This window comes from Sander lucioperca, chromosome 6 (assembly GCF_008315115.2).
Source record: "Sander lucioperca isolate FBNREF2018 chromosome 6, SLUC_FBN_1.2, whole genome shotgun sequence".
NCBI lineage: Eukaryota > Metazoa > Chordata > Actinopteri > Perciformes > Percidae > Sander > Sander lucioperca.
Window position 1 is genome coordinate 2,221,415 of NC_050178.1, and position 17,577 is coordinate 2,238,991.

At 40.9% G+C, this 17,577-nt stretch overlaps 2 protein-coding genes across 2 annotated transcripts; one reads left to right on the top strand and one right to left on the bottom strand.

Moving 5' to 3' along the window:
* Nucleotides 1-72: 72 nt before the first annotated feature.
* Nucleotides 73-13,319, top strand: usp4 (ubiquitin specific peptidase 4 (proto-oncogene)). The gene is made up of 22 exons (XM_031287437.2): nucleotides 73-359; nucleotides 1,687-1,814; nucleotides 1,939-2,069; nucleotides 2,155-2,281; nucleotides 2,449-2,594; nucleotides 3,347-3,408; nucleotides 3,630-3,776; nucleotides 4,472-4,589; nucleotides 4,700-4,873; nucleotides 4,959-5,117; nucleotides 5,489-5,713; nucleotides 5,923-6,006; nucleotides 6,104-6,198; nucleotides 6,308-6,490; nucleotides 6,613-6,851; nucleotides 7,679-7,897; nucleotides 7,995-8,065; nucleotides 8,150-8,265; nucleotides 8,356-8,505; nucleotides 10,546-10,649; nucleotides 11,057-11,145; nucleotides 11,362-13,319. The coding sequence occupies exons 1-22, from the start codon at nucleotides 208-210 to the stop codon at nucleotides 11,482-11,484; spliced, it is 3,042 nt and encodes a 1,013-aa protein (XP_031143297.1). The 5' UTR covers nucleotides 73-207; the 3' UTR covers nucleotides 11,485-13,319.
* A 762-nt stretch (nucleotides 13,320-14,081) lies between these two features.
* Nucleotides 14,082-16,593, bottom strand: gpx1b (glutathione peroxidase 1b). The gene is made up of 2 exons (XM_031287753.2): nucleotides 16,302-16,593; nucleotides 14,082-14,795 (listed from the first exon to the last, which is right to left on the bottom strand). The coding sequence occupies exons 1-2, from the start codon at nucleotides 16,521-16,523 to the stop codon at nucleotides 14,445-14,447; spliced, it is 573 nt and encodes a 190-aa protein (XP_031143613.1). The 5' UTR covers nucleotides 16,524-16,593; the 3' UTR covers nucleotides 14,082-14,444.
* Nucleotides 16,594-17,577: the final 984 nt, after the last annotated feature.

Genomic DNA, 17,577 nt, shown 5'->3' on the forward strand with positions numbered 1-17,577 from the left:
CACTGCTGGCCTATCCTGTGATCGACTGGTGTGGCGATGGTGACGACAGAAGTTGAACAATAGCACTGGAGTGCTACAGTGCGACTGCTCTCCTCGATTGTGTATTGACCGTAGAGGAAGAACGTTTCCCATGAGCAGGGCTCGGAAGCTCGCCCAAGTGCGCGGCCTCATCCATTCGCGCGTTCACGATACCGGCAGACTCTCTGCATGATGGCCGAGGGAGGCGGACCCGAGCCGGGTGGCGCGGCAGACTCCGACTCCGAGCCGGTAGCCGCAGAAATGCCAACCCCTTCAACCGAAAATCAAAAACAGACTATTGGGTCACTATTGAAAACAACTCTAAGAAAGGGCGACGAATGGTAAGAATCGGCAACCGCAAACGTTACCTAGGTGTTTTAGCTAAGCTAACGTTAGCTAGTGAGAAACAGGAAATGCTAACATGCTAAAGCTAGCAAGCTAACGGCACCTATGGTTGCAAGTCTGAAATCGAAAGCTGCTGTGCTACCGACATTTTGGCCAGCTAATGTTGAACAAGTTAGCACGCCAGTTGCTAGCCAGCCTGACTTTACAATGTCTCTGTTAAGAGTGGTGCCTGTGCTAACAGCTTTTAACGTTGGTCGTAAACAACCAAACTAACACGGCTGACTGCGTGGCTCATTTGTAGAGTTCTTAAAACGTTAATGCCGTTTGTGACAAGTTCAGTGACGTTGGCTGATGTGGGGGCTAGTCGGCTGAAAGAATAGGCCCTGAATTCAGATGGTGTGTTCTCCTGCCAGTTAGACCGGCTCGTAGCTTTATAAGTAGGTATCAGGAAATGGGCCCTTAACAGGAATATTTTGCAATGACTTTACATACTTGTAATGACATGCCAGTTGAAGTTGTCTTGACAGACTTGTTTACTGGCCTGCTTCCTGTGTTGGCTAACATTGTTTCATATTTTAAAGACCGTCCAGGCCCTGGGCATAATGCAGCTAAGTGTATTAAAGAGGCTTCACCACAGTACTTACATTTTACAACGGATAAATGTCAGCTAAGCAATAATTTAAATTGCCTTGTTGTTGATAGAAATGGGCACTAAGGGAAAAACATGCCACATTTGTTATGTCTGTCAGCTACTAGCTACTCAGCTAACATGTTCATATAGCTAGTTGTTGAAATTATCCAGCTGTAGATAAGTGTTTCATGATACTGCGGTTAAAGATGAACTTCTATCCCATGGTATTCAAGCTGAAATGTATTATTTCCCCCAAGCACGTTAACACTGTTGCATAGTTTGGGGGAATTAACCTCAGTTTAAAGGGCAAATATCATACACCGTACTTTGAGGCACCTCCTATTTGAGGCTTTTGCATTGATTCTGACAGTGGTCGAACAAAATAGAGTTCCATGACCCTAATGTCTTACGATGTAAATGCTTGCTAACAAGCCTATTAGCTAAAGGAGATTCTCGCTTGGTAGGAGATTAAGTCAAACTACCTTGCTGTGAACTAGTGTTGCATAAGACTAAGTGCAATGCCTGTCCAAACTGCATGCATAGTATTATCTCTTAACCCTTGATAATAAACATATCCGGTGACCAAAAAATGCTTTATGAAGTATGAGTCTTAAAGTGTCAAAAGAAATGATCAAGTGTCTCTCAAAGTGTGATGTGTTTGTCATTAACTGTTACCAACTTATTTGTTTTAGGTATCTAATAGACAGCCGGTGGTTCAAACAATGGAAGAAGTATGTCGGATTTGACAGCTGGGACATGTACAATGTTGGAGAACGTAGCCTCTATCCAGGACCAATTGATAACTCCGGGCTGTTCTCAGGTAAAACATTCATCTTTAAACAAGCATCTATTGGGCGTTGAGAACAGCACAAATCCCACAGAGATTAAAAGAGTTTTTTTTTTTTTCAGCCTGTAGTCGTCATTTTGTTTTTGTTTCCTTAAAGACCAGGAGAGTCAAGCCCTGAAAGAGCACCTTATAGATGAGCTGGACTATGTCCTTGTACCCACTGAGGCATGGAATAAACTTGTGAGCTGGTACGACTGCCTTGAGGGCCAGAGACCCATCGTCAGGAAGGTAATGCTGTTAAAGATCTAATTTTTTTTTTACTTTGACTATTCACTTATCAATCGGGCTCCTAAATGTCTTCTTTCTTCTCCAGGTTGTTGAGCATGGCATGTTTGTCAAGCACTGTAAGGTGGAGGTCTATTTGCTGGAGCTGAACTTGTGTGAGAATGACAACATGGACAATGTTGTCACGCGTCATTTCAGTAAAGCTGATACTATAGGTGAGGGTCTACATGAGTGTTCAATGGACTTCAACTTTTCATTGAAAATAACAAGATAGATGGCTGCCGGAAATATCATACATTGTCAGTCATTAAATGTGTTTTGTGTTTAAAAACAAATTAAGCAGAAAGATAATAAGCAAGCCTGGCAAATCCCTTCTTTCTAGATACTATAGAGAAGGAGATGAGGACGCTGTTCAATATCCCATCAGAGAAGGAGACACGGCTCTGGAACAAATACATGAGCAACACCTACGAGCAGCTGAACAAGCCAGACAGCACCGTACAGGATGCTGGTCTCTTCCAGGGGCAGGTAGCGTAGAGCTATGTTATTCATATAACCTCCAGATCATCGATTGACTCTGTTCCTCATTTCTTTTGAAGAACGCCACAGCCCAGTAACATATTGGTACTCACTGTGCATACATAATTCATATACAGTCATTGGATAGAATAACAGGAACTCTTGAGAGTTGATTACAATACAGTACTGCAATAAGATATGTTTCTATATATTGTTAAGGTTTTAATGTTGGCATTTTTGTGCTGGAGATGTCTTGTTATGGTTCAGCTTTATGGTATTTTTTTATGCTGAAGTTTGTGATGGTGTTGTATTGCAAGGGTAATGTAAGGTATTAGTTATATTTTGTGTCCCTTTACATAAAAGGGGGCTGGACTGGGTGTTGAAAAGAGAATGACATCTTACCACATAACACAATCCAATTCATCAACACAAACTATGGCCTTACTGTAGAGTAGAGCTAATACCTCTGTGACCCTTTCATCAAAAAAAGATCTTTCAAAGTTTTACTATTCAATACCGTTTTATTGAATTTGATTTAACTGTACAGCTGTTCATGCTATTTCACGAGTTGCAATGTGAAAGGCATGAGATAAAGTACACATGTCGAAGCTAGTGCAGTTGATCTACCTCCAGCTGCTAAAGCTTGGCAGCACTCGGCACACGTTTAACTCTTAGTATTAAATTCAAGCTAGAGACATGATAGCTCTGACACGAAGGTCAGTTGTGCCAACTTGGCTCTCATTTAGCTTGTTTTCCCACAGGTGCTTGTTATTGAACGGAAGAATGAGGATGGAACGTGGCCCAGACAAGCTTCCCATCCCAAGTAAGCATATCTTGTTGTTGTTGTTGTTTTGTCATTCAATGTGAGAATGACATAAATCATATCCTATATAGAGTTTTAGAGCATTTAATATATACATAAAATAATATATCCAAGTTTGCACAACATTGAATGTTTGTTGTTTATGGTTTTTTTTTATTATTATTATTATTTTTTATTACAAATATGTTTTTCTAAAACATGATTTTGCTCTTGTTTACCAGATCCAGTACAACCCCATCCAGGAATTTCACTACCTCCCCAAAACTCTCCTCCAACTCAACAGCCAGTATCTCCTCAACAGTAACTAATGGAGACAGCAGCTGTAGCCCTGGCTACACACTTAACAACAGCACCTCCTCTGGCAACAGGCAAGAGTTCATTTCTGATTGAGGAGATTGTTGCACAATACTCTTGCATTTAAGACATCTATTGAATCAGTACATCAGTCTAACGGATCACTCCCTACAGACCTTCATCAGAGCATGAGGTCTTTGTTGATAGAACAGATACATTCATTTTCTGTTACACACTGCAGAATTAAAAGTATGTGCTTTTCCTCTGCCCGTCATATTGTTAGTTCTCATTTTATAGTACTTCTGCTTTTCATTGTTTTAATGTTTGTCAGTTTTTCCATTTGTTTTGCAACACCGTGTGTCTCCCAGCAGTGTATGTAAACACCCATTTGAAAGTTGGCTTGTATCAAATGCGTACATACCCTACAGTGCTGTATCAGAATAGTTATTTAACTTGTTAAATGAAGTGCCCTGGGCTCTTGTGCTTATGAGTTTATGGGCATATATTTGTTCAGGATTTGCATGACTGGGTGTACCAGTATTCTAAATGAGGACAAGAGTGTGGTGGTGATTGCCTCTGCAATATTACTTGTTGACAATTCCTCGAGGTATGCATGACAAGTGGTCAACATACTCTCTTGAAGTGGTATTTTGTCGATCTGATATTTTATCCACGTGCCATATTTGAATGTCATGTTTAAACATGTGGCTTCATCACAGCACCGTGTTTTTTTAGGATACCCACAGTAACAGATCTGCTCTTCCAACAGATTGGGGGGCTACAATTCATACAGCTCCTCCTACAACTACAGAGAGTCGCAGTCACAGCCTGGCCTGTGTGGTCTCAGTAATTTGGGCAACACATGCTTCATGAACTCTGCCCTCCAGGTAAAAAAAACCCTGCATGCTACAGTTACAACTTCCATTCAGAGAGAGTCAGTTGCTATGTTTTGGGGTTTTATCTTCACATAATCTATTTTAAATTCCTCTTCTTCCAGTGCCTGAGCAATGCATCTCCACTCACAGAGTACTTCCTCAATGACCAGTATGAGGCAGAGATTAACCGAGAGAATCCCCTGGGAATGAGGGGCGAGATTGCAGAGGCCTATGCAGATCTAGTAAAGCAGATGTGGCTGAGCCGCAGCAGCTATGTGGCCCCACGTACTTTCAAGGTGAGTCGTGTCAAACAACTTCATGATCTGTCCATAATCTGACAGCTACAAACTGTGTCGATAAAATGTCCCTTTTTGTTTCAAGACCCAGGTTGGACGTTTTGCCCCCCAGTTTTCAGGCTACCAGCAGCAGGACTCGCAGGAGCTGTTGGCCTTCCTGCTCGACGGGCTCCATGAAGATCTGAACCGGGTCAAAAAGAAGCCTTATCTGGCCCTGAGGGATGCCGAGGGCCGTCCAGACGAGGTACAGTGCGTACCTATAAATGACATACTGGTCCTGAAACTGGACATTTTGTGGCATAGTTTTTCAGGAGCATTTTTATTTTTTTTTTTCCCTAAAAGGAAACTTAAAAAACGGCATTCCACGGCTCGGTCTGATGCCGCAATATGACACTGCTTAAATATTTATGTTCGCAGCACTTTATGAAATTCAAATAGGAGAGATAGATAAGAGATTGACTGACAAAGCATAGGTTTTTGTTTTGAAGCTGCACATTGTGTGCTTCGATCTACACTGTTTTTATAACAACACTTTACAATATCGAGTTATACTTATATCAAGGTTTTAAAGTGGCATCTAATAAAAGTATTTCTCTATTGGTTGTGGAATTGCAGATTGTTGCAAAGGAAGCCTGGACGAACCACCGCTTGCGCAATGACTCGATTATCGTTGATATTTTCCACGGCCTCTTCAAATCCACTTTGGTGTGCCCAGAGTGCTCCAAGGTGTCCGTAACCTTTGACCCATTCTGCTACCTCACACTGCCTCTGCCCATGAAGAAGGACCGTACTATGGAGGTTTTCCTGGTGCGATCAGACCCTGAGTCGAGACCCACACAGGTGAGGTGGAATTAAGCTCTAGAGTTATTGCCCCAGACTTCAACGACTGCAGTTAAACTAATGCCATTGAATACCGACTAATACCAGAACAACAAACGGAGCAGAGTTGGCTTTGTACTTGCTGTTGATGTTTCTGAAAGCTCAAGCATTTAAATAATCTGTTCACTTGACTTAGATCATAATATCTTCTTTTTGTCTTTGTCTGACAGTATCGAGTCGTGGTCCCAAAACTGGGTACAGTGACAGACCTGTGCAGCGCCTTGTCCAAACTCTGTGGATTCCCTCCAGAAAATGTTAGAATTTTTTTCTTTTTATACTTCCAGCTTTACATTTTCTTTGTCTTGGGTTTAAGTAGCATGTGCTAACTTTGCAATTTACGTTTCTGTCTAGATGGTGGTGGCTGACGTTTACAATCACAGGTTCCATAAAATCTACAGACGGGATGATGGCCTCAACCAAATAATGGAAAAAGATGACATCTTTGTGTAAGTCTTGTTGTTGAGATGTCTTAAGTGAGTCACTGGTTGCGGTTTGATACTAGGTGTGTGTAATGTGTGTGTGTGTGTGTGTGTTTTGTGTTGTTGCTCTTTGCAGATATGAGGTACAGGAGGAGGACAGTGAGAGGATGAACCTGCCTGTGTATTTCAGGGAGCGCCACTCGAAGCATGTCGGAAGTTCCGCAAGCACCATGCTGTTTGGCCAGCCTTTACTCCTCACCGTGCCCAGACACAACCTCATAGCAGACATTCTTTACGACAAGATCCTAGAGAAAATTAGGTAAGGACCTACTGTGTGGATAGCAGGGAAGGAAACCACATGACAGTGCTTGTGACTGCTAATAAAAAGTGAGTTCTGAGTATATTTGCTGGTTAACTAATCTCCTTTGTTCCCTGTTGCAGGCGCTATGTAAAACAATCCCAGAGCCCTCATAATGAAAGCAGAGCCTCAGCCTCAGCCTCATCCTCAGCGACCGTCGCCAGCTGCAGCCAAGCTCCTGAATGTTCCACAGCGTCTAGTCTCGATGCCAGCCTGGGTGGCTGTGGCAGCCCCCTGTCAGACGGGGCCTCGTGCAGTGCCAGCTTCAGTAACGGCAGCAACCACTCAGGGACATGCAACAAAACTAATGGACTATATGGTGGTAAGCAGCTAACATGATCTGTCACCAAATCTAAAGTCTGGGTAAAGCAAAATCTGTGATTTCTTTCTAAACACATTATTCTTGTTGAAAACATGTAAAACGACTGTAAACTGTAGTACAGAATTGTGGAGTTAAACACACAAATTCTGTGCCCAAGAGTTTTTAGGCACGCGTCCCCCCCAATGCATAAAAACTATGTTACTTATAATGTTAGAGCGCTTCAATGCCGTTTAGTTTCTCCTGTGTGAGCGGCGACTGTGCTCCTTTCCACAAGCTCTCTTGGCTCTGTCAGTCAGCTCTTTCAGCCTGAATCGGCTACCCGGCCGTTACTGCTCACTGCTGTGGGTGTATGCTTTGTGCTGTCTGTTGATTCGAAGCGGCACTCTACTTTGGCTCAGGGTGTGTGTGCTGCTGTGCTACCAGCCATGTGTGTGCTACTTGATTAGATGCTAACGATAGTCTGTTGCTGTCGGCTTGGGTGTGTGTGCTGTGCTATAGACTGTGTGTGCTACTTTTTTAGTATGTGTGCTAGCGAACTAACACAATTCCTTCAGCGGACATGCCCCCAGCGTCTCAGAGCAGAGAATCGTGTGTTTTTTTTTCAATTCTTTTTATGATTTTGAAACTTAATTTTATATACAATACTTGGCGGTTTTTAATCCTTTAGATTTAGGTGGATGGTTAATAACACATTTTCCTGTGGTGTGGCAGACTCGGAACCCATTTATTTTTGCTTTATCAGGACTTCAAATGAATGTAAAGTAAACCTTGATCAGCCATGCAAAAAAAAAAAAAAAAGTGATGACATTTCATTGCTGCCTGTTCAGGTGAGGAGGAAGCCATGGACCACCAGGGGAGTCCAGAGCCAGAGAATGGCCAGTCTGAAGAGGAGGAAGAGGAGACCTCTGACTTGGACAATGGGTCTAAAGGAGACATGCCCAAGCAGTCTTCGCCAGCCAAGCTCTTCACTTTCAGCATAGTCAACTCTTACGGAACAGCTAACATCAGCCCGCTGCCCTGTGATGGAAATGTCCTCAAACTTAATCGTCAGTACTAATCTTTTAAACTTACAATTGCATTGATAGTTTTAGTTTTCAAAGCCACTTTGTGTTGACACAGCCTCTCCCATGTCTCTCTCTGAAGCGCATTCAACGGTGGCGATTGACTGGGACACAGAGTCAAAGAAACTGTGTTATGATGAACAGGAAGCAGAGGTCAGTAGGTTAATATTCATCAGAAAAATCCTGTGACAAGATATGCAAACAGTCTATTTATATACGTGTGAATATTGTGTGCAGGCCTATGAGAAGCATGAGAGCATGCTCCAGCCCCAAAAGAAGAAAGCCACTGTGGCTCTGAGGGAATGCATTGAGCTCTTTACCACCATGGAGACCCTTGGAGAACACGATCCATGGTAAGGATTCACAACTACAGCCTAGTTCCGTGTCAAACCACCACTGTGTCTGTCTTTGTCATATAAATGCAATCCTTTTTTTTAATGCAGGTATTGTCCAACATGTAAGAAACACCAACAGGCCACAAAAAAGTTTGACTTGTGGTCGCTGCCTCGCGTTCTGGTAGTTCATCTAAAGCGATTTTCCTACAACCGGTGTTGGAGGGACAAGCTGGACACGGTGGTGGACTTTCCCATCAGGTATGCAGACAGTATTGCTCATTGACATTATAGTAAATGAGTTTAAGCACAATGCTTTAGTCTGATAAGAAAAGGCACAGTTGTGTTTTTTAGTAGTTTCAGGTGTCCTGAGAAGAGGTCTGACTAGGGATGTAACGATGCATCGAAAATCGATCAAGAGTCGATTTAAATGTGTGAAGATTACAACCGGTTGAGATGAAAAATCAATCGCCATGCAATTTTTAAACAGCCCAGGGCATGACACTGGTTAACATACAGCAGGTAACGTAAGCCTACCGTTAGCGTACCGCTAGTAACGTTAGCTGGCTTAAACATGGTTAAAATGCCGACAGCTAAACGGTGTAAAAGTGTGACTGTATTCCACTGGAAAGGGTTCCAACACTAGGACTTACAACAGTCTGCAGCTGAAGACACAGAGGAGCTTCACTTTGAGAAAGCATGGCCACTGCCGCTGTAAACAACAGACAGGGGACTTAGTGTTACATTTGGGTCCGGCTCCATAAGCTTGTGTTGCATTCATTGTTGTTGTAAAATACCTTTCTGCCATCTAGTGTATCTTACTTTTGTTGTTTAACAGCAAACGACTGGTGAAAAAAAGTTATTGTTTTGCATTTTAAATGAATCCTTTAAATGTAACCATATGGTCTTAGCAATAAACTAGCCTTCATTTAATCTAGGGCTGCAACTAACGATTATTTTCATAGTCGATTAATCTGTCGATTATTTTCTCGATTAATCGATTAGTTGTTTGATCTATAAAAATGTCAAAACATGGTGAAAAATGTGGATCAGTGTTTCCCAAAGCCTAAGAGGACGTCCTCAAATGTCTCATTTTGTCCAAAACTCAAAGATATTCAGTTTACTGTCACAAAGAAGAGAAGAAACTGGAAGATATTCACATTTAACAAGCTGGAATCAGAGAAATCTTATTTTATTTAATAAAAAAATGACTCAAACGATTAATCGATTATCAAAATAGTTGGCGATTAATTTAATAGTTGACAACTAATCGATTCATCGTGGCACCTCTAATTTAATCTTTTTTTTAAGATAAAATACCATTTCAGTTGCACTTTTAATAGGACACATCTGCTGTTTTGCACAGTTTATGTAAATAAAGTCATATTTTTCAGTCATTTTATTCTGTTAAAAAAAATCGTGAGGAAAAAAAAAAATTGTGAATCGAACCGTGAGTTGAGTCTATCGTTGCATCCCTATCAGATCATGCATCTGAATGGTCAGATGCATGATCTGACCATTCAAAATAATATACCACACGTGTGAAGGTGGACAGTCGACGTGAAGGACCTTTCAAATTTCTGAATTTTGCAGTTCTTTAGAAAAGCAGTGTTACTGCAAAATTGTAATAATTCATTTTAATATTTGGGACATCAATTAGAAATACAGAGCAGGTCGTGACAAATGAGCTGTGGATGCACAGTATTTCATTAAATGTTATGAATAATGTTTGTCATTTGAAGATTGTGCCAAAGGACCTCGGAGTGCTGTATCAGCGGCACTTTTACACTAGGGGGAGCTGTAGTCCAAAACTCACAGAACTGACTTCATACGCCAAAGAATAATTACACCTGTGTCCTTGCTGTCGTCATATGTTTGAGTTGTATAACTAATATAGCTTTCAAAAGTGGCCTTTCAGCTCTGCATGAGTCATTAACCGGTTTTCAGTTGGCACGGGACACATTTTCCTGGACATTTTAAAATAGAGAAGTTGTGGCTGCCTGTCTGACTCTTGGCATTGTGTGTGCAGCGCATATCGACCTCTGTTGAGAAACTTGATCCACTAGAAACCAGGCCGCAGAGAAAACGTTACTGAAATCCTTCTTTATAAAAAGGCTGACTCATGCTTACTAAGGTTGGCTTAAACATCCAGTAGGCCCATATTCTGTGTTTTACATTCAAATGTGACGTTAAGAAAATCTAGCTTTTATTTCTTGGCTGTTGTATTTTTAATATCGCTTTCAGTGTGGTGGCAATGCCTTTTTTATTTTTCCCTAAGACTGTTGATATTTTCTTTGTCAGGGATCTGAACATGTCCGAGTTTGTGTGTGACCCCAAGGCCGGCCCCTACATATATGACCTTGTTGCCGTGTCAAACCACTATGGAGGAATGGGAGGGGGTCACTGTAAGTCACTGTTCATTCTTTCTCTGTCATTTTAATCTCTTGAATAACACTAAAGTGTAGCCTGAAATCCCAGGCCAATGTCACTCCACATCAACATAGCACAAAGAGCTGTTAATAGCTCATTTTAACATTTAAACTGTTTTTATTTTCAGATTTCTAGTTCTTGTGCCAACACAGTTTGTTTGTTAGTTTTTAAACATGCACACGGTGTGTGTCATTACCATATGTTGACAGATGGTCTACTGAATGACCACCGTGTCTCCATGGACACTAATCAGTTACATTTTAATATGGCAAAGTGCCTCACCCATGCTTTGTCCATTCATAGTGGACCGGTGTGAAATTTCGTATCTCTTTCTGGATTAACAAATAGAACGCTGAATAGTGAACTTCTTTCACTCCAACAGACACAGGTTATGGCAAGAATAAAGTGGACGGAAAGTGGTATTACTTTGATGACAGCAGTGTCTCCTCTGCCTCAGAGGACCAGATTGTGGTGAGTTTTGAATCTTTAATGTTCATAAATCTTGGTATCCTGTACTTGAAGAGATGCAGTATGTGCTGATCCTTGTGTTTTTTTTTTTTTATATATTTTCTTTTTATCATTGACTGATGTTGATGAAGATAAGCCCTCAGCCCTCTTGGCTTTCTGTCCTTGGTGTCGAGTGTCCTTCTTTCTGTAGTGTAATCCTATCCTTGTCGCCCGTTGCAGACTAAAGCAGCCTATGTGCTGTTCTATCAGCGCAGAGACGAGGAAGCCCCCTCCAAACCTCAGCCTTCGGCCTCGCTGGGAGGAGCCCCAGAAGCAGTCGATGACCACATGGACACAAACTGAGGAGCCCTGACGCGAAGGGAAACGCACTGAAACACATACAGCAAATAGAGACACTCGGACGCACACATAAAGCTCCTTTAGTGACAGAGGACTCCACAGACTTAACATTATTAACCCTACCTTCCCCGTATTTTATTTGGTTTCTGTCTCGTATGTTGTCAACTAGAGCCAACAGCCTTGTCAGAAGAGTGACCTGAGAGACTTCCTCCCTGCAGCGGGTGGCCTACTGATTTCTGATCATAATTTACTAGTCTGGAACTAAAGAGTCTAAATGGATATACATCCTCTCACTGGATGAACAGAATGTTAGAAGTGCCCTCAAATGCGTAGATAAACAAATGTTTCAGAAATATATTAAAAAAAGAAGCCAAATGCACATGTTGTTTCAACCAAAGCGTTCCAATGTTTTTATGATGAAATGTACCAACTGTTAAGACATTAGCAGGATACTGGCATTGTGCCTAGATTTATCTCTGATAATCTTGCTGTGCTGAGGTAAACGCTAACATTAACAGTGTGATATGCACACAGAACAATACATGCCATGCTTGTTGAAAGAATCCTGTGACCTTATTCCACCTGTGTAGTGTGGATCACTGAGGGAGATCTTGCTGCTGCAGAGTAACTGTGGCAGTTAGAGGCCTGCGTTTCAATCTAAACCACAGAGGGGGATGTCTTGCTTCAAGGTTTTAAGATCTGCGTCTTGACATGAGCTGTGGCAGAAGCAGTTTTTCGGCATTGCTCTTGTTCAGCCATCTTTCTTTTTTTTTGTTCTTTGACGCACAACGGGCTGTGCTGTCTCTCGGACTCTAAACTTGTGAGAGGAGTCTGCTACCAATCTTTATTTTCCTTTTATTTTTTTATAATCACGATGCAAAAGCGGCCTTTTGATTCCTGCAACCTGACTAGAAACGGGGCACTTTGAATTCTCCATGAGTACGATATCTACCTGCTTCTGGTGTATCTAGACATCACAGAATTGTATGATTTGGCCTTAGCATTAAGGGTTATGGTCTGTCATACACTTCCAGATCCTTTTAATGTGTCTTATAAGCAAATTTTGATTGCTGCCTGACCCGACCCCTAGCTCACCTGCAATGGCTTGTCATTATTAGTCTTGTTCATTAATGCAGCGCTGTATTGAAATTGCTATGTTATTTGATATCTTCAAAGCACACTGAGTGAAGCAAAAATAAACTAGTATAAAAGTGGTGCTTTTATTCATAAAACTTGAACTTGCTCCTTGTCATTAGGAACAAACTACACGTGTCGTCAGATGGGGTCAGGACAGCAGTACCTTAACAGCAATCCCTACTGGGTGCAGGCATGTGGAGCCAATTGTTTTACTTCCAGTGATCATAGTACACCACTCAGCTGTTAAGTAAAATAAGGCAACGTTTGTCTAAATTGGTAGCATAAGAGGATAATCATTTTGTTTTATCAGACACACAATTATCTCAAGGGGCAGTTTTTACAGGTGGCTTGTATGAGTGTGACAGAGCATAAAACACATTTACTTATAGTCAGTCTCGAGGGATTTCTAGTGAAACCAGATGGCAGTAAGTACTTAATGGATCTATTTCCATACAAGTCTTGTTCTGTGGCATAAAGTATGCACTTACAGCATGTTAATATGAAGGGCCTCCAAGTGCCCTTTTTGCTAGTTGGCCCAGCCCATCATGTTGTTCAGCGATGACTACCTAAATATAATCATTTAAACCTATGCCTAGAAAAGCTTTATATCATACCTGTAATCCTAGATACTTGGTTGAAAACAAAATCCAGCTGCCAAACGCAGTGAATCTTAAATTACAACAGCAATCCAAACTCGAAAATAACGAGATGTAAATAATCACACTATTGAAAATAGGTGTACAAATCCTTGTCCTCATATTTATCTTATTCCCGATATCTACAGTATTTGTTTTTAACTGAGAAATATTTGAATTCAAAGTACAATAAAGACTGGAAGCCTCAACAAGGTGGTTTGTTTGGACTAATTACACGCACAAAAAAGATATACTCTAATAAGCCCACACCAAAGCTGTGACTAACAAAGCTGACTAAATGTCAGTGGTACTAAGGGTATTGCAACATCTTTATTTGCAGGTGGCGCAGCCCCAATTACATGCCATTCATGCTGGCTGATTGCAAAATGAACTATGATCTGTACTCTGCTCTAGGCACTGGGAAAGCACATGTAGTAATTGTTTATTTTATTACCAACTATGACTTTTCATTTGAAGGTTACGTGTAAGAAAAATAATTTTTAATATGGGACCTTCATACAAGGTCAGTTTTAAAAAAATGCAGTTTAGTTTTGGACTTTACTATGTAGTTTGAATTAAAAAATATATTGAAATATCGTGGTCGGGTTGTCTCAGTGGGTAGAGCAGGCGCACATAATTAGGTTTATGCCTCGACGCAGAGGTCCAGGGTTCGAATCCGACCTGTAACAATTTCCTGCATGTCTTCCCCCTCTCTCTCCCTGCTGTCCTGTCAAATAAAAGGTGGAAAAGACCAAAAAATAATCTAAAAAAAAGAACTTCTATATAAATCTTGTTACCATAACTTCACCGATAGTCAGGCAGTCAGGAAATGTTTGAAAAAATACATTTATTGGTCCTCTTAATACATCAAAACACAGCTGTGCTTTACATGCACACAATGCAGCTGAAAGATTCAGCCTTTTAGATTTCATCAGATACCCCCCTCACAACTAGCTTGGTTTCAGAGGATGCCTTCATGTAGTAAAAGAACAGAACACAGCCATTGCATACAAGAGAGCACAGGTGGTCTGGGAAAGTGTCGTACACCATCTACAGAAGCTATGGAGGGAAAAACAATTAGCCTAAAAGGTGATTTCCCCGCAAAACTGAAGGTTACACACGTGTTGCTAAAAAAGCTGGTGCAAGTGGAAGCTGTAGGATGGGTGAACAACGTTTAGGAGGACGGCTTCATTAGTTGGCCTGGCTGAGGAGCTTCTTGATGTCTCCCTCGATGTCGCTGGTGAGGAACCTCCTGCTGTAGCGCTTGAAAGGCTCTCCATCCGGCCCGATTAGGAACTTCTCGAAGTTCCATGCCACGTCGTTCCTGCAGACCGGGCTCCACATGATTAACTTGGGGTCATTCATCAGGGCAGTTGGCTCATCGCTGGGGAATGGGAGCTTCTCCCTCAGGAACACAAACAGGGGATGGGCATCTTTCCCATTCACATCCACTTTCTCCAGGAGCTGAAACTTTGGCTCAAAGCCATTTCCAGGACGGAGGTACTTCAGAGACACGAGGATTTCTTCATTCTTGCAGTTCTCCTGCATGGGTTAATCAGAAGGTTATATGTGATTATGTGACATTTTAGGAAGCAGACAGACAGGTTCAGGTCACTATAAGAAGTTAACGTGATAAAGTCTACCATGGCATTAAGTCTTTAGAGACATGTCAAAGATAAGGATGATGTTCTGTGAGTGAAAGTGATCAGCAGATACTGTCATGGAACAATAAAGGTTTGAAGTTGTCATTTTGTTACTTTTATTGTAAACCAGTATTACTATTACTATTATTGTTTTTTCTACTGACAGATGGCTCAAGTTTGTGGGTGGGTTGTTGGGAGGTGGGCAAAAAGCATATCTTTTTTGATGTATTTGAATACATATGTTGAAAGACTGTTGGTTGTTTAAAATCAATAAAAAAAATAAGGATACAAAAACAAAAGTTTGAAGTTAAAACAAGTGGGATTTAAAAAAAAAAAAAAAAGACGTCTTTCAGCAGTCCAACATTACAATTTTAATACCATTTTGAATTAACGCATACTTACTCAAGGTGTACAGCTAATAAATCATTTGATGCTGACCAGTAAACCATCACACAACTAACTTTTGGTTTGCCAGGTTGTGAAGCCCACAGAGGATCACATTGATTGTATGAATGCTCTCTCAACGTTTGCTTTATCATTTTATCTGGGTTTTTCATAAACAGAAGGAACCTCTCCCCCTGACCGTTAGACTCAACTTCCTGCTGATAATTTGAACCATCACTTCTGTAACCGTCTATTAATAAATTACTAATATGCTATTGTTGCCATTTACATTCAGTTAATAACTGACATATTGCTTATTGTGTGCCTTACAATGGTGAAGCAGAATACATTGCATGCATTACGTTACAAGGAACAACTTGTTAGGTGTTTGGCAACCAACACAACACTACTACAATTTCCTCATTCCAAAATATCCCACATTGCAGAAACTACTCACAGTAATTTATCACCAGGAAAGAAAAAAAAAAAAAATCTATGCTTGAATTTTTTTTTACTTTTCGAATTTTTAACCATTGGTTTAATGTAACGTTAGGCTAATAGTGTACTTGGATTAGTGTGTAGTTATAAATTGGCTAGATAAAGGAATAGATCTAAAACAAGCCAGCAAACGTGTATAAAGCAAGTCTAAAACAGGAAACTTCTTCAATTTGATTCAAGCACAAATTGATTATAATATGTACAATAGTTTTTTTTTATATTATCCTTTCTTTTTTTAGGGGCATTTTGGGCCTTTATTTTCACAGGACAGATGAAGACATGAAAGGGGACAGAGAGGGGGAGTGACATGCAGCAAAGGACCGCAGGTCGGAGTCGAACCCGCGGCCGCTGCGTCGAGGAGTAAACCTCTAGCCTATTAATGTGCGACTGCTCTACCAAGTTAGCTAACCCGGCCACTATAATATCCTTTCTAAAGCCTAAAAGCACGTGGGCTATTTCCGAGGTAATTAAAAAAAACAAATAACCACAGTGTGCCTAAAAGTCAAGAGCTGAATTGTCTCACCTGATGGCCGAACTGGTTGCAGGGAACTCCCAGGATAACGAGCCCCTTGCTGGTGTACCGCTCATGAAGCTCGTTCATCTGGGTGTAATCCCTGGTGGTCGTACCTCAGAGAGACGCGACATTCTCAATGAGGACAACTTTGCCCTGCAGGGAGGAGAAACTAAACGTTTCTCCTGATAATAGTTTGGCCGTGAAGTCGTAGAATTTAGCCATTCTTGCCATTCTCGATACCTTTTCCCTTTTTAAAACTCACAATGTTCCCTTTACTTCCGATAATCACTCAACTGCATCTTGAGCAACCTTATATGACCTAATATGGTCAAAGATCTTGTATTTAGCTGCCAAGACAGTTCACACCCTGCAGCCTGCGGGACGGCCAATTTTAACGTACCATCATACCACATAATATGAAAAGCCAGGAATGATAAAATATATATTTACTCATAGTAAGTAAAAATTATTAAAAAGTAAAAAACAGTGATTTTAGTAAAAAAAATGGTGTTTGGTGCAAGTACTGCAACAATCAAGAACATAAATACAGAATAGAAATTACAAAAAAAATAAAATAATTACAATAATAAAAAAAAACAATGTTACCAAAACAAATATGTAAATGACCGTTTCAAAAGAAATGTGTACGGTTTTGTATCTCTTTCGTTTCTGTTTTTGGTATTTCATAATGTTGATTATGTATTTATATTTTTCTTTTTTCCTGGCGAAACTTGGTCTCCACGCATGCAATGAAACATGCCGAAAGAATTATTTGAAAAAATAAAGTTTTATTTTATTTTATAAATATTTAAGGGGATTGGTCTCTGTGTTATCCAGCTGATTGCTGTATTAAACGGTTGGGTTCAGTTACTCCAGCTACTGCTAGTTTATTACATGACAGGTGCAGTTAATTCACTCAGCTGCAAGATAGCTGCAACGGTACTTTACTTTAAAAAGAGCATCCTCCTCACTTTTGCTAACAAAACGGCTCATTAAGTTCGTAAATCAAGACGTTACCTTTGATGTTACTGGACTGTTCTATGCGAGGCGAAGGAGGAAGCAGATAGCAGTGAACCCGCTCCATCAACTGTACACTCTTCGATGTAGTTGCGCAGGTACAGCCCATGGTACAGCCAGAGACACAGCGCTTTGGGGTTGTGCATGTTTCCATACACGGCGTATCCCGGAAAAAAAGTCTTCGAGGATAAATCATTGACATGTAGAGAGAGTTCTAACCCCGCCTAACAACGGACAATTTGTTTGTATAAATTGCGGCACAATGCTA